Source organism: Lepisma saccharinum, chromosome 22 (genome assembly GCF_977018435.1).
Source record: "Lepisma saccharinum chromosome 22, izLepSacc3.1, whole genome shotgun sequence".
Lineage (NCBI taxonomy): Eukaryota > Metazoa > Arthropoda > Insecta > Zygentoma > Lepismatidae > Lepisma > Lepisma saccharinum.
In genome coordinates this window covers 10,234,024-10,258,688 of record NC_139250.1, presented here as the reverse complement: position 1 = coordinate 10,258,688, position 24,665 = coordinate 10,234,024, and the positions used below count along the sequence as shown (strand labels likewise).

At 39.0% G+C, this 24,665-nt stretch overlaps 1 protein-coding gene across 4 annotated transcripts in view; it reads left to right on the top strand.

The window, feature by feature from the left end:
- Window positions 1–24,665, top strand: part of Mp (collagen XV/XVIII-type protein multiplexin) — a 739,732-nt gene that overhangs the window by 70,622 nt on the left and 644,445 nt on the right. For all 4 annotated transcript variants that reach the window (XM_083143962.1, XM_083143961.1, XM_083143960.1 and 1 more), the window contains exon 2: window positions 20,827–20,918. In XM_083143962.1, coding sequence (XP_083000088.1) covers window positions 20,827–20,918 — 92 coding nt within the window. The remainder of the gene's footprint in view (window positions 1–20,826; window positions 20,919–24,665) is intronic.

The window sequence follows — 24,665 nt, the reverse complement described above, 5'->3', positions numbered from 1 at the left end:
TTCAATTACATCTTCATAGCTTCTTCGTGACTGAAAGAAGCTACTCGTGTCGCATGTCGCTCGGATTGGGAATTTCTCTCAATATTGTGTATCATGTCGACTCGGTTTGTTGTTCGTGCATGTTTTGCTTTAAACTGAATAGGCTCTTGTTGCTTGATGTGAATGTCCCGTGTCGCTTGGGAACGAGCCAGTCAACAGCAACGTTTCTCAATGTAGCTGCAGACCGAAGTGACAAGCGACACATACCTCCAGAGAACAATCCAATCAACAGCAACGTTTCACACAGCTGTAGAATAACATGTCATACAAGCCTGCGTTCAATTGGTGAAATCCTCAAGCGACACGGATATTTCATGCCATCTAAAGCAAAATATTCACTCTGCAGGGCGACACGATGCACGGTATGAAAAAGAACTCAGTCCGAGGGACCCACAAGCAACAGACAACACAAGCTGAATGGTTGGTAGCATTTATTACCGAGAGCTAGTTACCAAGAGACACGTGTCGCTTGTCGCGTGTTGCTTCGATATGAAGTATCCCTAAAAGTAAGCAGCTTTTGAATAGTTAATAGGTAAACAGCAGTGACAGCGCCAGACTTTCTTACGTGGGAGAACTACTGGATACCTGTCAAAGATTTGGGTGGACCACATCTTCACATAAATATATTTTGATATTCAAATTTTACTTGATCGATACTAAGAGGGTCCCTACCCTTGCAGCCACTTCTGTAGCCTTTTTAGCACATATGCTCTTAAGCTGACAATAACTATTAGTTAATCATTTTCAAATGCCATTTTAACATGAATTAATTCAGAGAACAACCAGTGTAGCATACAGGTATGAATTAGCGCATGACTTTCTAATGTCACTATATGTTTGCATTCACCACACCTACCATAGTTTATCAGAAAGATATTAATTTACATTGAAGAACGAGATCAGATCCTGCGTGGCCTAGGGACACGAGATCTAGTATGAGACTCCGTCTCTAAAATAGAGCCAAACCAGAATTGGAGGTAGGATATTTATTCCTTCTCATGTGTGAGCCGACGAGCTGTAGCTATGTATACAGTTGTGAAATACGTTTTCTACCACACTTTCCTTTTCGTTTTGGAGAAAAACTACCAGTTGCCCTGTAAATTCTAATAATTTTTGACACCGCTGATTTCCCAACACCAGCCACTTCAGCGATTTGCCGCACAGTCATGGATGTGTTCTCACTCAATGTAATAATTCTAGAACGTTTTCTGGGTGTTATATCCATACTGAAAACACGTAGGAACACGGAGCACAACAAAAGCGTGTTTACTACAGCCAAGCACTCACAGAAGTCTGTTGGTTAATAATTGGCATTGCACCACAACGACAATAATGAAACAACAAAAATGCTTCAAACCTTGCAATTGTTGCAACTGTTGTAAACAGTATCAAGTACGCATCAAACAGTTAGCTGATACTACTAGTATAAGTTTATGTTACGTATTTATTCGATTATCTCCCATAAAGAGTGGAGGACTGTGGAAGGGTGATTTTTCTCTCTTTGTCCGCATTAATTTGCACAGCACTGTATGTGTGAGTGTGAGTGTGTGTGCCCGTATCTATAGGTTAGATTACCATTCTTATATATATTTTTCTTTGTATTTCTTATTTCTCTGTAATTTTAATATATATTTTTATTTTTCAATATATTAATTATTTCACATTCATTTTCTTTGTAAACATGGTCAAGTGGAAGAAAAGGCTCCACAGTCTTAACTTCGCCATGTAAAAGAAGACGAAATAAATAAATAAATAAATAAATATAGATACATTGTTTGAAAAGTAATAATAATTCAAAGGAATTTTAATGGTACACTTCTATGGTACGGCTAAATGATCGGGCAAGAAATGTTATGTTAATTGCGCAGTACTTCCACATTTATGGTAAACACCAACAAATACTGCTGTTACACTACATCTAACACGGATGATCTTTCTTCTTCCTCGCCGTTACCTCATTTCTGCAGGTTTCATTTTTTTAAATTAGTATTTCATACTCTCGGTCTCGACTACTGACTACTTCAAACATACCTGAACGTTATTTATCAACTTCATTATTTACAGATTATCATAATCGAAATTACAATCATAAAGATAAATCGTAAGTGTCAACTGTGAACCTGTGCGCATTAATTTCACATATTCAGGCGAATTCAGTTTTCCGAGGTTCTAAGAGTTGAAACAAGACGCCAGCCTCATAGATCAGTCCCTGGGCAGGATTGGGGTTTGATGCCTCCCTTTCCCCGCACTACTAAGCACAGACATTTTATACTTTCTTCTTATGCAATGGTTTTTAATATTTACATATTACAAATTGTGAAATGATGAAACAATTAAAACTCAGTAAATGAAACAACAACAACAATAATATACTAGACCTTGGTGGCGTCCCTTCATCATCATCGCGATTAGCCGATGTTGGCTAAAAAATGACGCTAAATAACAGAAATTGAATAAATATATATAAATAATACTTGTTAAATTTGAAGATCAGTAAAGCCGGCGAATGGCAAAACTGTCATAAAAGTAACAACAATAACAGCGGCGCAGCGTAGCGACCATTTTATTTTCGGAAAGGGTTTGCGTTCCTAGAAACTACTCTATCCCTCTCCAGTAGTCGGAGCATCAACCCATCTCATGGTAGGTGTAAAGAAAATCCACCCACTGTTTATGAGTTAGACTGTAAATATTTATTTCCCACCAGAATACTTCCGATCTGCAGCAAATTTGAGCACCAGACCTTGAATATAGTTGTTTTTAATATACGAAGATAAAAATATACTCGTTCGTCTAGAGAACAATCCAATCAACGTTCGTCTAATATCACTAAGGTAAGGACTTAGGGCAGTGCGGGCTATTCTCAAAATTATATTATTGGTATCCTGAGATCCATGCCAACCCTATTAAACAAACACTTCAACTACCCCAACTTACGAGGAATTTATACTCAAGCTCTCAGCCTCGAACCCCTGTCCTTTAGTAATTTCAAGAATCTGAAATATTACATGCAGATATTCTGAAAATACACAGTTTCATTTCATGCAATGTACAAAGAGAAATGTCATTCCTTTAAATTAACAGTTCCTGTCACGTTTCACACAGTTGTAGGATAACATGTCACACAAACCTGCGTTCAATCAAGCGACACGGATATTTCACACCGTCTAAAGCAAAATATTCACTGTGCATGAGCGAACAACAGGCCAGGGCGACGCGATGCACGGTATGAAAAAGAACTCAGTCCGAGGGACACACAAGCAACAGACAACACAAGCTGAATGTTTGATTGCGTTTATTACTGAGAGCCAGTTACCAAGAGACACGTGTTGCTTCGATATGAAGTATCTCTAAAAGTAAGCAGCTTTTGAAGCACAGTATGAATAGTTAGTAGACAAACAGCAGTCACAAAACATATGTAATGATATATATATATATATATATATATATATATATATATATATATATATCAGTGGCGGCTGGCCAAGTGCAACAAGTGCAGATGTTTTCACCTAATTTTCAAATTAATATTGACATTTTTCATTTGCTTGTTAAATTAAACTATTTCCCAGCAGAACGCACACGATAATACTCAAATAACACGCCGCTCGGCGCTACGCACGTCTTGAGTTCGTCCCAACCCAAGAGCAAACACCGCTAGGTTGCGGAAAACTTAGCCGGTTGTCATGGCAACGGTGACGTCACCTAGCGTTGGCCTTGAACGGGTGTCGCCTTCTAGATGAAGCAGTTCTCTCGTCGGAGAAAACATCGCATCCAGTGCTTGTGGCAAAATCTTCGCGTTCTCGCGAGATCTTGTTCCGCGTGTGTGTTTCGCGTTTCCTATCGTGTGTTGTGTTCATGTGTTGAGCTGTGGTTTCTACAATGAACCCAGTAAATGACTTAGTGTGTAATTTGTTGCAGACACCATTTTCCAGATGGACGGATGAAGACAAAAAAGACGTTTTAAATTGGGGGGGGGCACTGGCACTTACTATTTGTTTTCATTGCCTATAAATATACTTCTTCACCTGTTATTTTAGGCACGAGCCGCTACTGATATATATATATATATATATATATATATATATATATATATATATATATATATATATAGAGAGAGAGAGAGAGAGAGAGAGAGAGAGAGATAGATAGATAGAAAAAATTGTCTATAAATCCGCAACCTAATCAAAACTTATTCAACATATCAAAACATATTTTTTCATTCATCAATCTTTTACGCTTACAATAACCTCTAATTATTACTAAATCAATTTTTGTATTTTCCATCTACTATCTTATTCTATTTAGCTCTTGCTAGTAGGCACTTTATCTTCATATGTACATTTTTTTTGGCCTCCATCTCATCAGACTTAGGCTATTATTCATTAATTTCCTCAATTATCTCATCCAACTCGTTTGCATTTCCAACCTTCTACATAGGAGTTGTAGCTTACCTGGCGAGGTCAATTGAACAGGGGAGGTCAAATCAGCGTTAGCTTCCATCGTATACATTGCTCTCATCTTCAGGGATGAGATGTTGTTGCTATGTATGTGCTCGAAACGTTGGAAGATAACGCCGATATAATCTGGCTGGTACACCTGTTCGAATCCTTCTACATGCTAAATTGAAACAACAATCTTTCGTAATCATTAAACAGGATGGAATAAATAGCGGGGAGGCTTTTGTAATATTAGTAATTTAAATTACATCCCCATTAAAAACTGAGCATCCTCCATGGCGAAATGGTAGTGTCGTCGCCTTGTAATCAAGGGATCCCGGGTTCCATGCCTGGCCCAGTCTCGATTAGCCTTACTGTGCATAAAGTGGACTTAAAACACAATCAATAAATCATTAAGAATTAATTTTAAAATTTTATAATGAATTTCGGGTGAAAGATTCAATATACTAACCTTCATTATTAATTCAATACCTAGAGAATTATAAAAAATTGGGGGGAGGTTGTATTTATATACACGAACGCTCGGGAGCCAATATAAGTTTACAACCTGCAAATCGGGTTTTCTCTACCGATTCAATATCTCCAATGTTGTTTGTGCTGCACCTGATTCAAAATCGGTCATACTTTATTTCGGAAATTATTTTTGGGAGAATAAAGACAGTCGATAGGAGAGCTTGACTGCCGTTCGATTCCCGGAGGAGAGGGTGAGGAAAGTGGGCTCTCCCACTGCATGAGGTGCATCTACGTACAAGGGACTCTACTATATAACTACGTGGGAGCATAGAGACGATTTGCATCGCCTCTATAAATAACCGAGACTATGAATATGTAAAGAGCCACCACCACCCACCCACCAACATGCCTTCAAAACACATTGCATAATGCAGGTGGGTGGCTTTACCAATATATTTCAAATACAAGTAGCTAATTATAGTAACAAAACATATTTTTATACATAATTGGATTTTTCAAAATTACAATAAAATAACGAAGCAACCCATTTTGTTGTAATTCTATAAAGAATAAGTTAACATAGGCCAGAATCGGTGAACTTCCCGTTCGGACAAATGTCGCAGTTGAAGTAGTGGTCTAAACAGGTAAAAACTGCTTACTGGCACGTAATCTGACTTAAATTTGGCATAAAGCAGTCTATTTTTTTAGTTTGAAAGACCTTGTGACATTTGTCGAGCCGGGATGAAGTTCTTCATAACTAATGAGATAAAGAAAAAGGAAAATTTAATTCGTAACACTACTAACGGACTTATTACGCCATTCGCATGATGTAATTAATAAATACAATAATTCTAATTACATGATTATTAAAAAGCAAACATTTCTTTGTAAATAATAATGTAAAATGCCTGTTTTTGACCAATCCCTCCCCTGTTGTAGGTTTGTTATCCATGAAATATCAATCTGGAAATTTTGTTTCACAGGTACCTGTCATAGAGTAATCCATACGCTGTAAATATAATTTTTTTTAGTTCCCCCATCGGAGACATCTGGGCTCAAAATTTTGAAAAAGAGAATCAAGAAACGATCAAAGAGCTATAACAGTAATTCAGTCGAAATACTCTGATATTACATAACTTCCCTATAAAAAAGGTCCTAAACTTTGAATTTTGGTCAAAATCAATATGTTGAAAAAATACACGAAACATACAATGTAGCTTGAAATGAACTGAGAACAATGTTTCTTTACCCAAGCTAGATGAGTTATCATAATTACCGCAACTGTCTACAAAGGCTAAAAATGCCGCAAATCATAAGTCAAACATGGCTACAGTTTTTAAACGAAATCAAGTTTAGGAAAATACTACCGTTGCATTGGGGTTACAACAACAAAAATATATATAAATAGAAAAAGTTGACCATTTTGTTAATTATTATCTGTTTGGAAAACATGGTATTAAATAACCATATTTTGCTTTAGACCTAATATTAATTAAAATATGCAAGTTTGATTAAATTAGTGCATATATTGCGTATCAGTGAAAGTTTTATAAAAATAGATCAAATACATTCACAGTGTTGGTTTTATGCAAGGATAATGTTGGAAAATTTTCCGCTTGAAATCATTCACACTGAGAATCGAACCTGGGTTTACTACGTGGCAGTCCGATGTCATATTTTCTCTGCTTTTCTCATATATCAGTTTTTACTCAGTTCCACATTTTTTCACATTCACATTCAGAACATAAACATCCATGTCTTACTCGGGATTCGAACCCGGGACCCCTGCTGTCGAAGCGCGCTGCGCTAACTACCTCGCCCCGGAGGTCAATAATAGACTACTGGGACGTCTTATTCGTTGAAGAGAAGAAGCTTTCACAATTATGTATGTTACAAGCCACATATTGTTGCTGCAGAACTCTATATTATCGTCTGGAATTTTGACACGAAATGGTAAGATCAGCTTTCGGCAGTGAAGACCCGAACAGCAAAACCTAGGACATGTCTGAGGAAAGAAATGACAAGGGTTTTACGACCTGTCAATCACTAACTGCCCGTGTACCGGAGGAGGCGTGTTCTTGAGGAGCCTCGCGAAGCGGGCCTGGACAAAACATCTGGTGGTGTAAACGCTGTGCGCGCTCTATCGGCAAAAGGAAGGCGAATTCGGAAAAGGCCGTTCCATGATATACAGTCTTAACAGGAAATTTCTTCAATATTGTCAACGTTAGTTGCAACACGTTAGTGTCTTGTGTGCGTGAGAGTAAGGGATATGTCTTTCCTTAAGGAAGAAATCGATAACAAAAAGTCTGGCTGGCTCTTTAGACGCATCTATCTAAATGGTTATATAAATTTGGGAAGATATTAACTTTGTTGTTCCCAAGTAGGCAGGAAGTATCTTTCTCGTGAATTACTTCTCTAACGAGTATTAAAATCGGTCAGGATTAGTCACTTCTCTGTGAAATTTGCAAATATGTCAACACAATGCGAAAGCTCTCCGCGCATGCCTCTGCGCACAGGCCAGACTATGCTGGCCCAGAGCAAGCGAGAGAACAGCTGAGGATGCGGCGTAGGAATTGAGGCGGCCGTAAACTCGTAAGGCCCGCGACAGGTTACGTTTGCAGCAGGTTTTATGTATTACCAGTGGCGTAGCGTTATAGTACGCCCGTACGCCTGGCGTTCCCAGATTTAAAATTTCAAAAATGCGTAAATGCTGTAAATATAAAGTAAATCTTGACTGATTTCATATATGTCTGACCTTCATGGCATTATAATAGCTATTTCTCGCGATCCGCTTGCAACGCTCCACTAACAACACTCGTTCTAGCATTTTTTTCAATGCCTTTCCTGGCCGGACGCCGAGCAGGTTCGGCGTACAGGACCCTATATTCCTTGCTGCCTTTCTGGAGGGAAAGCCTGGATCTCTAATCCCAAATGCTCTCTCTTACGCCAGCGTACGTATGGAGCAGAGGACTACGTGATTGGTTCACGTGACCCTTCCTGCCTTCTGAAGCAGACGACAGTGGTAGAATTCCTACCCGGTTCTTCGCGTTCGAGCCACTCGTGCTATGTGTTGCTACAATACGTAATATTGACTGACGTAACTTTACCAAACTGAAATATAGCACTTCTTAATAGCTACAGCATTGTATAATTTATCGCACGAACAGCGATGTGCATTAAAAACTAAAAGATCAACACAGTTTTTGTCAAATAAGTTGCTGAAGTCCTCATGGTAGAAGTTCAGCCTGTGGCTGCTCTACCACTTAATAAAAGAAAATAATAGTTTTGCGGGTTATTATTTTTTCGTTATTATGTAACTGCTTAATATTGTGTCAATGGAAATGTTTAGCATTCATTTGAAAACTCTTAACATCGAATGGTCTCTGGACAAAATTATTTTAAAATGTTTATCAGCATTCTCAAGACGTAATAAACAGTGGTCTGAATTACTAATCGGCACTGTTACGTTAGTAGAGTGTACGATAGTTGGAGCATCCGCCCACCTCCGTGTCAGAGTGTTTTGCACAGCGCGCCAAGACGACAGAGGCCCCTGATTCGAATCCCGGGGTGAGCACGGGTGTTCTTTGTGAGTGTCCCTTCATCAATATCATCATCACTCATATTCATATTAACCAAAAGTGGTAGAAAAGCGATGTAAAATAAACCAAATCAATCATTAGTTGGATCATCCACAACAATGACGTCTACTGTTGTCCAGAGGCTTGTGATTCAGGTAGGTTTTCTAATGACTTGCGTCATACCGAAAAGTATAAAACACCAGAGTTCAAAACATTTGTTGCATAGTGAGGCATCTAATTTTCTAGCTAAAAACTGCATGGATGATGATGCTTTATTGCAAACCCAGCTGACTTCAGGCAAATAAACAACACCTGTGGCGACTAATACCATAAGTAAATTATTAACCAAAAAAGGGCCGACCTTTCCTTCGGACTTGGCGTTCCCACTCCAAAAGCCCCTGCTACGCCACTGATTAATGCACGCGAGAACAGGGCTCAGCATCTCCCGTGCCAGTCTTGCCTTAACCGCCGAGCTGTTCACGTCATAGACAGTGAGCAAATCGGCAATATTGCAGCGGAACTACATTCTGCATGCATGTTTGGGTCTATATATGCTAAAAGTTGCTGCAAACTTAACCGGTCGCGGGGCTTATGTAGTCAGTACTATATGGTTAGGGATGCTGGCGAAATACCCTTTCTGGCGTATATAACATCCTGTCTCACCCGTCTCTTAGAATGTATTTTGTAAAGTAAAAAGAGAATGTAGCGGAAGACGAGTTCACTAGGACGAATCTATACCTGATAGGGGACGTAGGCAGAAACATGAAAAAAGATGTGGATCAGGTCAATATATCGCTCTTTTTACTACGCTTGTGAGCATTACAACCACATAATCGTATTGTATATTAGGTTAGGTTGACGGCATGAGGGAATCTTGGCGTGCATTGGTCCTCTAAAAACAGCTTATAGAGTCAGTCTCCAGGTTATCGAGTATATAGGAATGCACAGTTTTCAAATTTGTTACCAACTTCCTCTACTCGTCGAATGACAATAGTCTGAGGCAGTGGTTTCCAAATTGTGCGCCGCGAAATATTCCAATATTTTAACACCAGTAAGCCCTGTTTCCATGATATGAAAAACTCAATATGCTGACCAAGGCAGAAATTTATTTTATTATAAAACATAAACTAAACGTAACGTTTCAACTTTCTAGCAAGGTCTTCTTCAGACTCTGCACCAACAAATGTAACAAGGTACAAAAACAGGACGATATATATACACACAAACATTACTACCCTCCAGACTATAAGAAAGTTGTTCTGGAACATTCTAGCAGGTGGCTTTCCCTTGTCAACTGTACTTTCACTTGAAAGTGAATATTGTTGGACTCTTCATCTCACGCTCTTTTCCTTCATTCTTCTTCCTTCTTCTCTCCTCTTTCTCTCTTGTCCTTTCCACTCTTTCTAACACCTTCTTCCATTCTTTGTTTATCTTCAGTCCCATATTCCAGTTCATTGTGTCTTCTTCACTTTTCTTCTCTATTTCCTTGGCCTCCTTCCATTTTCTCACTAGTATTCTCTTCTCCCTTCCTATCTGCTTAGCCTCATCCCACTCTATGTTATGTCCTGTTTCTCTCGTGTGTTTAAATATCGCATTTCTCTCTCTCTCTCTTAACTCGTACATATTTTAACTGAAATGACATTGATTGTTATGAATATGCATATGATTGGTCCAAATGTTATTTATTGATATTTTTTACACATAAAATGTTTCTGAATTTGAAATGTGTTTATTTTTTAATTTAAGGCAAGTAAACTAACCACACTAACAGAGCGTTGCAAGTGTTAGGTAGGCCTACATTCTGACTTGGGCGCCGCGGAAAAAATTTTGAAACACCAAGGGCGACGTGAAACGAAAAAGTTTGGGAACTACTGGTCTGAGGGATTTTGGGATGAAAATAAAGAGTTCCCGACAATGCTGATTCCTCGGGTGAAAACCGTAGATCCAAGGCAGCAATAAGTGAATCGAGGTATGGCACAAATATTTGCCGCCGAAAGGACACTTCTACACTTTTTGATGGGCAATTTTCACGATGAAATGCAGCGAGGTCGTGTTGGTACTATCACATCAATGTGCTCACAAATTTGTTAAAGTCGAACATACATCTCTGCATTTTCCTTGTCCTGCCGAATCAAGAACGAACATCCAGGAAAGAAGCCAGTGAGGAGCAAATGCCTCCTCTTGCCCTTACGTGGCGACGCCAGGGGGCCAGGTACAGCATTGGTTCAGCTCGCTGTTATTTCGTCACTTGACCCGGGAAGTGTGCGCTGGGACGTGCAAGAAAAAAATCGCAATGAATTCTGGATATAGTCCCCCGCGGATGAGCACATACTTTGGAGAGATCTGGGTGTTTGTTTCCATCGACCTACTTTCCCACCCTATCCGAGCATCGCTCCCGGACTCATAGGGGAGATATAGGTCATGAAATATGACCTCTGCTTCCTACCGATTATTAATGATGACACCTCTCGGGGAGGGTCCCGGAGAACCCCCAAACCTCGCCCCCATCTCGTAAGTTCCGCCTGAAAAAACTTAGGCAATTCGAAAGATAAAAATTCATGAGTGAGGCTCTTCGGTTGCCATGGCGACGTTGTATTCCTGAGTGTTCATGTCGCTCCGTGGAGTCCGCGTGGGCGTAAATGATGAGATGGGAGTTGTGAACATTCAGGATTGGGATGTGCTGTGAAAAGGTCGAGCGTGGGAAAAAGGGTTCGTACTGAAGCAATTAATTCTTTTCTGGTAGGCGGAAACTGTACAAGAACGGGGGCTATTGAAGTAGGCAGGATTTGAATTGACGTGGGCAGGTTGCGCACCAATATCCCCCAAGTGGCTTGGGCGTCGGGAGGAGGGGTTTCAACCGGTCCGTCAACCCCCCTGGATATTGGCATCGTTCATTACAAATTACAAGAAAACAGAAAGCTTGTTTTATTTACTAGGACTGGTTGGAATTTATTTACCCATACCGACCGATACCTTTACGATATTTTGGTCTTTACGGGCTCCGCAAAAATGCCACTCGTTACCTCCGAAGTTTCTCTCTATTTTGCATCAGTTTTGAGTAAAAAAAATAATAATTTTTTGATGACATAACCTGTAATTTAACGAAAACACCATTAAGCCTTGTTTTCATGATAACGAAAAACTCAATATGATGACCAAGGCAGAAATTTATTTTATTTTAAAACATAAGCGTGACGTTTCAACCTTCTAGCAAGGTCTTCTTCAGAGTCTGTACCAAATACAAATGATATACGGTACAAAACAGGAAGATATATATATACACAGAAACAACTCCCCTCCAGACACAAGATAATTAGAAAGTTGTTTATCTGGAACATTCCTTTCCAGGTGTTCCAGCAGGTGGCCTTCTCCTGTCAACTGTTGTTTCACCTGACAGGCGATTTAGATAAACATTTCCTTTCATCTGGAACATGGTTGGACTCCTTATCTCATGCTCTTTTTCCGAACTGGAATGGGAGACTGAAAATAAACAAAGAATGGAAAAGGTGTTAGAAAGAGTGGAAAGGATAAGAGCGAAGGAGGAGAAAAGAAGGAAGAGGAATGAAGAAAGAAAGGATAAGGAAAAGAAGCGTGAGATAAGGAGTGCAACCACGTTCCAGATGAAAGGAAATGTTTATCTAAATCACCTGTCAGGTGAAACAACAGTTGATAGGAGGAGACCACCTGCTGGAACACCTGGGAAGGAATGTTCCAGATAAACAACTTTCTAATTATCTTGTGTCTGGAGGGGAGTGATTTTTGTGTATTGAGTCATTCCTCAATATATAGAATGGCTCGGGTGTAGAACATGGTAAATGACAAAATGCAGGTTTCAAGATATTGGAAGTTTATGTTTGAAAAAAATCTGATTTACAAATTAAAACAAATTTCTAAATTAATTACAGCAAAAATGATTCGCTTGTATGTTTACTATCATACAAACATGATATTTCATCCGAATTATTTTTTTCGGTGTTGCTACATGCGATTTGTTTGAGGGTTGTTCAAGGAATTGTTGTAGTTGTCATGCTTTACATGCAACGATATTATCCAAATGAGTGATCAGATACAGCTTTATTCAAGCTAACTTGTGATGTAAGTTCAATAATAATATTTTGACATTAGACTTTTTATAGCAGCCATAACAATTTGTAACACAAAAATGAAAGCCTTTAATAATAATAATTTTATTCGATAAACAATAACCTGAGCTACTTGTTGTTGTTTTTTTTAAAAAAATCGTTCTTCGAAAAAAAAAGTTTTTTGAGAAACGATTTTTTTTCGTAAAATGATTTTTTTTTCGAAAAACGAAGTCTTTTTCGAAAACCGAAAAACGATTATATTTTTTTCGAAAAAAGATTTTTTTTTAAAAAAAACTTTTTTTTTCGAAAAACCTATAAACGAAAAATCGAAACATTCCATTTTCGAAAATGGAAAAACATTTTTTTTTTTCGAAAAGGCCATCCCTAGTTTAAATCTATCTTTAAGATAACCATTACCGGCCCCCGTGGAGGAGTGGTTACGAAATCGCGCTACGACGCCAGGAGTCCCGGGTACGAATCCCGGCCTGGGCATGGATGTTTTTGAGAGCTTATTCATCAATTTCATCGTATCATCACTCATCTCCATCTTCGCAAATAAGCCAAAAGTGACACAAGCCGCGAAGTAAAATAAATCAAATCAATGAAGACACAATTATGACCTTGTAACTTTCTGTTGTATTTTTCTTTATCTTGACCTGTTGGTAAAGAATGATTTCAAATGTACACAGGGCTTAAGTTTTTAATAGTTTTCACTGATATTTAGCTCTGATGGATTAAAATAGTTATAATTTTAACCAAGAAAAAGACATATTTGTAATATCAACAATAAAATAATTTGCTTTCATCAAAGTCACACATATCATAAATACGAAAGTTAATTAAATTACAAATACGTTATTAGGTCCAACATTAAAATATTATAACTTTTAAAATGTGCATTACAGATTTATGAAATAAATATTTTATATAAAAACTAAACTGTTCCAAATAATTGATATGATTCAGATCAAATTACATATTCCTTAAGTGTAACACATTTTTGACGTTGCTTGTAAAGCATGGTATCTTAAAGCAGCCTTAAATGCGCATACCCAATTAAACATCAAACGAATTTCTATGTGGCTACAGTTGTTTATATGTAGTAGAAGAAAAGTATGTGCTTCTCTACTAGATCGCAGTTCACATTCAGGTACGAGAGTAAAATTTACTTCGAAACTGCCATTATGAGCACTGCTGCATGTAAACAGTGGCATCTACAGTAGATACCACGTTTTACATGAAATAGAATGTACGTGGCCATGCACAGTTTTAGTCGCACTTTTGACTGGCAACCTCTTCATTCTCCTCATTCTTAGTCGGTGGTACATATTCCGGGTGATTATGGGAATCATATACACTTTCTAACTCGTTCTCATCTTTGCTGTTGCTTCAATACTCGTGAACTTTCCGAGACACGTTGCAATTCAGTAACAGCCGTTTCGCCGCCATCTTTGCTACTTACCATACTTTACATGAAACCACTGGTAGATACCATAACTTTCAACACGTCTAGAGCTCTGTCATCTGTTGGCGAAACGAAACACTTCGAGTACGATTCGACTCCATTTACGATGGACTACACGGTGCACAGTGTAACTCCAAAATGACCAAAATGTCACTTACCATGTTTTACACCCGAGCCCTTCATATATCTTCCTGTTTTGTACCTTTTTTCACTTGTATTTGGTACAGAGTCTGAAGAAGACCTTGCTAGAAGGTTGAAACGTAACGTTTAGTTTATGTTTTAAAATATAATAAATTTCTGCCTTGGTCAGCATATTGAGTTTTTGATGTATTTACCATTGTAATGTAATTTTTGTATATTTTAAAGCCAAAATTTTGCTCAATTGATGCGTGTAGAGAGGAATATTTACACATTATTGTTACTGAACTTTTAATTATTACAATTTTCAAGTACCGGTACCGGCATCGGTGGGTATCGGTGAGAGTATCGGCTTGGGTATCGGTTCAGAGTGGTATCGGCTCAACCCTAATATTTACTGATGTTTTTTGTTAGTGTGGGAACTGAATAGTAAAGCAAGAAAGAATGAGTGCAAAAGCGAATCGAATTAAGGCAAATACGAAGAAACTGCATTTTACGGCTCTATTTCACGCATCAGCTTGCTGCAGTGCCGGCGATTGAGTTCCAAAACTGAGGGGGGGGGGGCAAGGACAGTTTACTTTCCCTTGGTAGACAAAGTTTAGCATAGTGCGGGCCAAGAGTGTCAGAAAGTGGGGGGCTAATCGCCCCTCCTAATCGCCCCCACTGGCTTGCTGTGTAGGAACATGACTTCTTCAGATTATCGTACATGAATATGATCGATTTTTGTTATTTCTACAAAAGAAAGGGTCTCTTTTATGCCACTTTTGGCTAATCGCGAACGTGAGTAATTATATGTTGAAATTCATGAATGGACATTCACAAGGAACACCCAGGCCGGGATTCGAACGCGGGACCTCTGACGTCGTACCGCGCTGTGCTAAACACTCCGCCACGAAGGTTGGGTATTATACAAGATGTGCTGTGATAATTGGATTTTAATGGCAAAGTTTCATTGACAATTTCTACCAACGCCGTAGAGTTAGGCAACACACATAGCGCCTTGCAGGGAAGCCAGTAGGTGTCCCTATTTTTATTGTCGGTGACCGTACATGACTTTAGGGAATGAAATTGAGCTGATGCTGGTGAAGAGACTATCTGCTTCATTGTTGGTGTTTCAGTTGTTGAACGTCGTATTGCGTGATACAATATGAATGAACATGGTGGTGGACAATTTCCCGCGTATTATTTATGCTTCCCACTGTACGTGAGCTTGATTGAAATATGGGAAATCCAATGTATCCCATTATTAACACACGAAAGAAAGTAATTTAAGTACAGTTTCAGTAATTGTTTTATCATCAGTTCCTAAGATTTGCTCTAGTAACATTACTTGGTGATACGGCGACAGTAAGAATTTTGGTTTAGTGGTACGCCAGTATAAAAGTTCGAGAACCCCTATTCTAGAGCATTCACGACGATCTTCGTGTGGATTGCTTGTACTGTTGTCTAGATATCCGCAATAGATTCCTGGTGGCTAGGTAAGTCCAGTAAAGGTCCAGCCAAATTCTAAGCTTATCAATGCATATTGTAATTCCTGTCCTATTCTACTTAATTTTATACAATCTACATTTGAAAGAGTTATTTTAGTAATGAAATATGCTTACTTACAATGAAAATATTACTGTGACCATAGTCGAATCAAATTGTAGGTACTCCAATTAAGCGTCTACAGCCATTTTTAAAATTAAAATTAAAAATTAGCTGTAACTATGCAAGAAGTGTTAAGAGCTCTATTTGACTGTTGAATCATAAATAAGAAACCATTTAATTTGGTAACATTTTACTGTAGGGGTGACGGATTTCTTACTTTTTACAGGAGAAAGTACTTACGCAAATCATTTTCTGTAGCGTTGTGGAAGTTCGTGAATGTAGTTTTGATCCATTTTAATGCGAATGCATGTTGTTTTCTGCGAAAATCTCTGTCCGACACGCTGCTTCTGCTGCCGCCATTTGCTTTCTGCACGAGAGCACAATGTTCCGTGTTTTAGATGACGTAAACCCCGTAGTCAGTGTTTCAAACTCGCCATGTTTTCACAAGAACATGACGTGTCGAGTACTTTTTTTTTAACTATGCTTGTCTAACCTAACCTTACGGAAAATGGCTTGTGGGGCTAACGTGAATGGTTTTTGGGGCTAACGTCAATGCTTTGCGACGTATTAGCATAATTTGAAATCCGGGCACGAAAGTAGGTATTTTCCGGTGAACAAGGTTGCAACACTGCATGAATCGACAAAACACACTCACAACGCGCGATGAACCAGTACGCTATCGCCATAATGTGTGTTACAGAATCGAAATAACAAGTAACAGTAAGTACTCGTAAATGTAAGACATATACATTATTTTCGTTAGAAATTCATTATTTCAACTAAAGAAATGTTCCGCATTCCAGAATAGTACGTTAGCAATGTAAAAAAGTGCGAAATAAATGATTTATTGGTGTCATCCCTATAGTAAAGTAGTACCAAGCCGAATCCTAAGCTTATCAATGCATATTGTAATTCCTGTCCTATTCTACTTAATTTTGTACAATCTACAGTTGAAAGAGTCATTTTAGTAAAAATACAACAGAAAGTTACAAGGTCATAATTGTGTCTTCATTGATTTGCTTTATTTTACTTCGCGTCTTGTGTCACTTTTGGCTTATTTGCGAATATGGAGATGAGTGATGATATGATTAAATTGATGAAAACATCCATGCCCAGACCGGGATTCGTACCCGGGACCCCTGGCGTCGTAGCGCGATTTCGTAACCACTCCGCCACGGGGGCCGGTAATTGTTATCTTGAAGATATAGATTTAAACTAGGGATGGCCTTTTCGAATTTTTTTTTTCCATTTTCGAAAATGAAATGTTTCGATTTTTCGTTTATCGGTTTTTCTTTATCTTGACCTGTTTGTAAAGAATGATTTCAAATGTACACGGGCTTAAGTTTTTAATAGTTTTCACTGATATTTAGTAATGAAATATGCTTACTTACAATGCAAATCTGACAATACGAATCAAATTGTATACTCCAATTAAGCGTCTACAGCCATTTGTAAAATCAAAATTAAAAATTAGCTGTAACTATGCAAGAAGTGTTAAAGGTATATTTTACTGTTGAATCATAAATAAGAAACCATTCAATTTTTATACATATTGTGTATAACATTGAAAATATTAGCAAATTTGAAGAGACTTAATCGTAAAAGTAAAACCAATTTAACATTTTCTTCTTTCACTTTCAGTCGACCATCTATCGGCTAGCTTTTAAACCAGTCGTTATCCCACGACTATTTCAATCAGAAATTTTTATTGCATAGCCATTTGAAGTTATCCTTGAATGTAGTCCGTTATCACAGGTCTACCATCTACTCTTCCTTCTTCCTAGCTTTATCTTTTTCTTTCTTTTGAAGAAGGTGAAAAAGCCGAAAGACCGAAAAAAATAAGTTTAAGGGACCTTGTAAAGTTATTTTCCCTAACTTCAGATCCGCGTCTCTTTTGTCTTGAGGTAAAGATGCTGCTGTCAGAAAAGGGACTGAAAAGATAACGAGAAAGAAGCAAAAATGGGAGGGAAGATTAGGAAGGGAAAAAAAGAGTAATGGGTTGGGAGGGCGTGATATTAAAAAGGGATTTCTTTCTTTTTTGTGGGCTTGGAAATTCTTTTGAAAACGAACTCTTTGGTTGAAAAAACGTGTTGCAGAAAATGTCGTGTAACTTTCTTTACCGAGTTGTTTCCGACTCTGGCTTTGTTTAATATAAAAACACGTTCGAGCTCTGTTTCAGGCATATTTTTCCTGTAGACTTTATGCTGTTTCACTGAGGTTGCTCGTATTGGATACCTGATTTCCATAGCTATCTTAAAAGCTTCCATTTATTCACTGATTTCCGTTTGAAAAAAGTAAATTATCTTCCGTGGTGTATAATGCAATTAACTTGTAGGGCAATTTTGTCTACCAGTAAAGTTAGTTTTGTCGTGACTAATAAAATTATCTCACCTAAGGTTTTACTCCTCAGAATTTATTATTTTGCTGCATTGGTTCGATAAAACAATAAGCTATATATTTTTTTTACTGATCTTTCACTTTGTTTTCAATATGGCGGACAACGTGCACAAGTCTCATCTTGACATCTAATTAAATACTATGAAGGAAGAGAATTCAGATATACTATTGTAACGAGTGCACTCACGTTCCCCGAAATGACGTGTCAATCATACCCCGGCACGGGGCCAAACGTCGTTATGTGTACGGGAAAACGGTCGTGACTCACGGTCCAGTTATCAAGTTCGGTACTGAGACGGTCGTTTATTGTCATACTATTGCGAGGCGGAGATTAATACCTTGAAAAGTTACACTGTTTTGTTTACCTTTGATATGTAGATTCGAACAATCATAAAACACTAATAGCATAATATCTGGTACCTGAAAAACGTCAAATAACAACACTGACGAACGGTAAAAAGTGAATATATATTGTAAAAACCAAAAAATATTGCAATCAACAACTGTTTACAAAGCCTCCTCACTCTCTCAACATTCACTCTTCTCTCTTTCACACACATGAGGTATTTTTACATGTGAAGTATGGATACAAATCATGGATCTCATTAACATATCATTCCTTTTAATTTTTTAAACCTTTATGTGAATTTAGGGCATTTGTCTGCCAGCTCCTGTGCTCTTTTAAATTAACTTAAGTGCCAGCCCTCGGAAAGCGGTTAACTAAGACAATTGGGTCGGCGTGGTTAAATCTTTCGTTCCAATGAGCGTATGCATCCAGTCGTGAGCACGACATTATACAAGTTTCTCGGACGGGGGTATTACACATAAGCCTCTCTCGTCCAATGAGAACAACTACACAATTACATAGGGATGCAAAAACTTAATTGGCTCCAGCTGCCGGAAATACACAAATCAATCGTCGGCGCGAGCAAAAATTACATCAAAAACCACTATGCAACAAATAATACTATTTCACGCACACGACCTTGCAATAAAAACAACTACGCTTTCCACAATTAAAAAGGACTCATCAGTCAACTATTGACAAATTAAATGGCGCGACGGGGCGGTCGGTTACACAAAAAATGGAGCACACTTTGACAATTTACACTAAATATTAAAGAAATGAAATGGAGCTTCTAACGCTGAATGCAGACAATTAAATTAGAACATCTGAACATGAAATTACCCTTTTATATAACAATACCAAAAATTATCAGACGCGGGGGCTAGGTTTGGGGTTTCCTGAGTAACTTTGCGAACAAGTGAGACTTCGGCGTTAACTGTACGGTGTTGATACTAACGACGCACGTTTACATGTACATGAGACCCTCTGAAGTATACTGTACCAGACTCTGCTACCTGGCGTGGTTATTCATCTCTCCTGGACGCGGGACTTGCACACGGTTCCTTTGTGGCGAAATTGTCCTCCGAGGTCGATCGCGACGAGGAATAATTGCGACGACATGGTATACTTGCACCTCCTCAGTACTTCGGGCGTTCCTCTTGTCACTAGCGTCGGGTGTACGTGGTCACGCGCCGGTTCGGAATATCTCTAGTGTCGGGCATCAATTGGACGTCGATCTGCAATCATCTCTCTCTGGTGCCGGGCTTCGTTTGGGCGTCGTTCTGGTATCATCCTTCCCTCTCTTTCTCTGGTAACTAGCTTCGGTTGGAACGTCGATCTGGAAACGTCCTTCGGGCTTTGGTTGGGACGTCGATCTGAAAGCGTCCTTCGGGCTTTGGGCAGTGTTTGGTTTTGGCGTCGTCTGACTGGCTTCGGCGTCGTTGCAGGCGTCAGGGAAGCGACGCCCCCCTTCTCTATCTTCTTTAGCCCTCCATCCTTATGTGGTCCGCGCTTGGCAAAAACAAATCACCGCGTAATCTTCACCAAAATAAGGCGCACACTGGTAACTCTATCTGCAATTCGCTCACGATACGTAAGGAAACAAAGTCCACGGACACAAAACAATGGTCACGCGAGAGTGTAGCGCGGAGATGCTCTCTCTGTGAAATCCGGGTAAAAACTGTTTCTGGGATGGTAGCACCGCATATATATAAGAGATTCAAATTCGTCCGTTGAAACCCACGCTAAGGTAGCTTGGCTTCGCTTTCTCAGGGGATGGAAATGACCTCTGTCCATTGTCTTGAAAGGCGCGGTCGGCGACGCGTCCTGGATCCTTACAGGCTTGTGCTCCCGCTGGTTTTCCTGGTCATCCGTGAACATGGGTTCGAACGCCTGCTGCGACTCAAGCCCGGTAGCGGCGAAAATAATCTTTCCTTATCTCCGCGTTGGTGCAAATATGTCATGTTCTAGGCGGCGGCTGTCACTCAAGAAAAACCCCATCTCTCAACTCCCGACGTCTGGCTCGGATACAAGTTTATTCACAAAATAAACAACCTCACACTTTCAAGTTGGTGCATATAATGAATCAATAAACAAAAAATAATTTTTATCGAACTGCGTTTTACATGTCACTAGATACCGTGACACTATTGTATTTATTGTAGAGTGCAGTTCACGAGTGACTTATTCCTTTTAATTTCATGAGACTACTCTGTAAAGTAACAGAAACAATATATATTGAAGTCCTGAGGTGAGACGATGTTCATTTTTTTCTTTTCAGGTTGTTGATGGTAGTCGTATTTTCGGGGCTTGTCGTGCATCTAGATGGCGAAGCATTCTTGGATTCACGACTCTTTCCATCTCTTGATCAAGGTAAGACTTAATTTTGATATAATTCTAGTAAATTTTTTTAGATACATCTATTTTGCAAACTGAGTTGAATCTTTTAGTGAATATTGCAAATTTCTATCTGCCATCTTCTAGATGTGTGACGTACCTTTTTGTAGTTTATTGGTGCAATGATGTCTAAACACATAATGGACATTTTTTAAATCTTATTTTATGTATCTTTTGCGTCGAGACAATGAGAATGGAAATTAGATAAAATTGATGAAGGGTTCACAAATTAATCCTCGTGTACAGAACCTTTTGTGGCAAAACCCGCTAAAGCATCGAGGATACATATTGGAATTCCATTAAAATCAATAGCTATTAACAAATCCCGCCTTCATGCAATATTTTAAATAAGATATTTTCATTTATTTTTTCGACTTTCCTTCTCCCAGACATTCTTCGAAAACCCTGCAATTTTCTTCTGTGGAGATTCAAATCGGAAAGAAAATAGGAGTCGGTCGGAAAGTGTGACATTTCAAGAATTTCGTATGCATAGTATGGGACTCTAATCCATTTCTTGTTGCGACAGACGGGCGTCATATAGAATTTATGAACGATTCGGTATCTCAGTCTGGTACGTATAACGCGTACTGTTTCTGAGGCTAATCTATGCACCGTTGTGCTTAGCAGGGACAATAATAGAAAGCAAGATTTCTTGCATAGACACAATGCCTCAGCATTGTTGATAACATAAGTTGTTGATTTTCAGAATCATCTGTCTTTGTTCTAATGATGCTGACTCTACCTTATTATCTCGTAGTCCCTTAGTAACTAAGATCTTGTGGTCAACGGAAGTTGCAACTTTGCAACGTTGAGGGTGTGTCTCTCTACGATGCAGCATCCTATACCCCCTTCCCTCTTTCTTCTAGTAGAAAGTTAAGGCCAAGAGAGTTCCTCTTCGGATTCATGTTTCAGACCCACAAGAGTTACAAAAAGACTTTTGTGGCGTGCCCAAGAGAGGGTTAGTGGGGATTATAACCGCCCCTTTGGCCCAGTATTCGTAAAAAAAAACCTTCAAAGGCATGAAAAGATGGGGAAATTAGGGCTGACTACTAAAAATTAGTACACGTAAATGCTCCTTTTCGAAAATCCTGGGCACGCCAATGGGTAGACATCTTGATTTCGGTGCTATGTACATTGTATTAGGAACATTTTTCAAAATGTCGCATTTGCTGAATTAGTCTTTCCTTCGATCCATTTACTTAAAACGTATGATTTAGACTCGAAATATAGGTTCTCTGACTCGAGAAATCTAAAAAGACCTTCCGGAGTACTAGATCCACCATTTTTGAAGAAAAAATGGCGGCTTGAAAATAATAAGTTTAACCCATATTTTGATCCAGCTGATCTAAACACTCGTATTTAGAGTAAAAGTATAGGTTTTCGAGACCGGTAATTTTGTCCCTGTAATTGATCTAAAAATTCGAATTTGGAGTCAAAAATCGAGCTTTTCGAAGTCAATAAATCTGAAAAAGATAACCAAATTTTATTTCAAGTAATCTTTATGCCATCTTGAAAAATGATGGCTTCATAAAAATAAGCAGAAATCAAATTGGTCGAAAAAGCTCGAATCTAAGGTCCGAAATATAGATTTTTCCCGAATCGGTAAATCAGAGAAAGCACCCAGTTTTAAGCCAGTGTAGCCTATTCGCTCTTTAGATATCATGATATAATTGTAATATGGCTGATTGTTGAATCTAAGGTTTATTCAGATACTAAAAAATTCGAATTTAGTGACTAAACGCAGGCATTCAGGATTGATTGGGTGATTGATTTAGTTAATTTTACTTTCGTTTCTGCCATTTATTTGGCTAATTGCAAAGATGAGGATGAAAGGTGATAAGATGAAATAGATCAAGGTGATTGTCCCTTCATCAGTGGGCGACACTTTCGTCTGCCCCAGATGCTGCGGTGCTAGGACAAAACGCGAAGTGCACGGCAACTTCATCTTTGTTAAAATTCCCTACTGCCGCACTATCCGCAACGAACTGTAACATTTATTCGCAAAATTTGGGCTTCTCGACAAATTCTGAGATGCTAGAGTCAGATTATTTTCATAACAACTCCAGCTGACCGCGCGAGTCCAGTTAGTGAGCCTACCAACAGTCCAGAGCGCGAGCAACAAGGATAGCGATAGGTGCTGGGTATAGATGACGTCAGCGTCTCGTTTGTTGATTGGCTGCTCCGGGAGTTATGACTCGCTCGAAATCTGCCAATGCAAAACAGCCAGAGATGTTTTCATAACAACTCCAGCTGACCGCGCGAGTCCAGTTAGTGAGCCTACCAACAGTCCAGAGCGCGAGCAACAAGGATAGCGATAGGTGCTGGGTATAGATGACGTCAGCGTCTCGTTTGTTGATTGGCTGCTCCGGGAGTTATGACTCGCTCGAAATCTGCCAATGCAAAACAGCCAGAGATGTTTCGAAAGTAATCTCACTCTACTTTACTAAACAGATTACGTGGAACCAGTGGCGGCGATTGGGTCTCAAAACCGGGGGCGGTGCAAGGTGCCAAAACTAAGGGGGGAAACAGTACATTTCCCTTCGTAGTTAAGATTTAGCATAGTGCGGTGCCAAATGTGGCGAAAACTGGGGGGGGCAACTGCTCCCCTTCCTCGCACTCCCTAATCGCTGCCACTCTGTGGAACATACTAACAGGTAAATTACCTGTCACGATACAACTCGCGTTAAATAATTTCCCGAGCATGACCTGACGATATATTGAAAGCACCTGAAATTTTTGTTCCAGTGCGACTTGGAGAAAATACGAACAACAAGTAGGCGGACAATATAGCCGTTTAACAACAATGAAAAGAAAAAGAATTCACTGAGCTGTAGGAAAAAAACGAGAAACACAAACAGGTCACTTAAAACATAAGAAGAAACAATTCCTATCCACAATAATGGCAAAATAACAGACAACGGCCTCTTATGTTTGTAGAGACTGCCGACAGTACAGGAAAATACGTGTATATGCGAGTTTTCTTTCAATGCTTGGCTGTTATATACAATAACAGCGGTCTCACTAGAATACCTAACACACTGTATACAATAACAGCGGTCTCACTAGAATACCTAACACACTGTATACAATAACAGCGGTCTCACTAGAATACCTAACACACTGTATACAATAACAGCGGTCTCACTAGAATACCTAACACACTGTATACAATAACAGCGGTCTCACTAGAATACCTAACACACTGTATACAATAACAGCGGTCTCACTAGAATACCTAACACACTGTATACAATAACAGCGGTCTCACTAGAATACCTAACACACTGTATACAATAACAGCGGTCTCACTAGAATACCTAACACACTGTATACAATAACAGCGGTCTCACTAGAATACCTAACACACTGTATACAATAACAGCGGTCTCACTAGAATACCTAACACACTGTATACAATAACAGCGGTCTCACTAGAATACCTAACACACTGTATACAATAACAGCGGTCTCACTAGAATACCTAACACACTGTATACAATAACAGCGGTCTCACTAGAATACCTAACACACTGTATACAATAACAGCGGTCTCACTAGAATACCTAACACACTGTATACAATAACAGCGGTCTCACTAGAATACCTAACACTCTGTATACAATAACAGCGGTCTCACTAGAATACCTATGTAACACTCTGTATACAATAACAGCGGTCTCACTAGAATACCTAACACACTGTATACAATAACAGCGGTCTCAC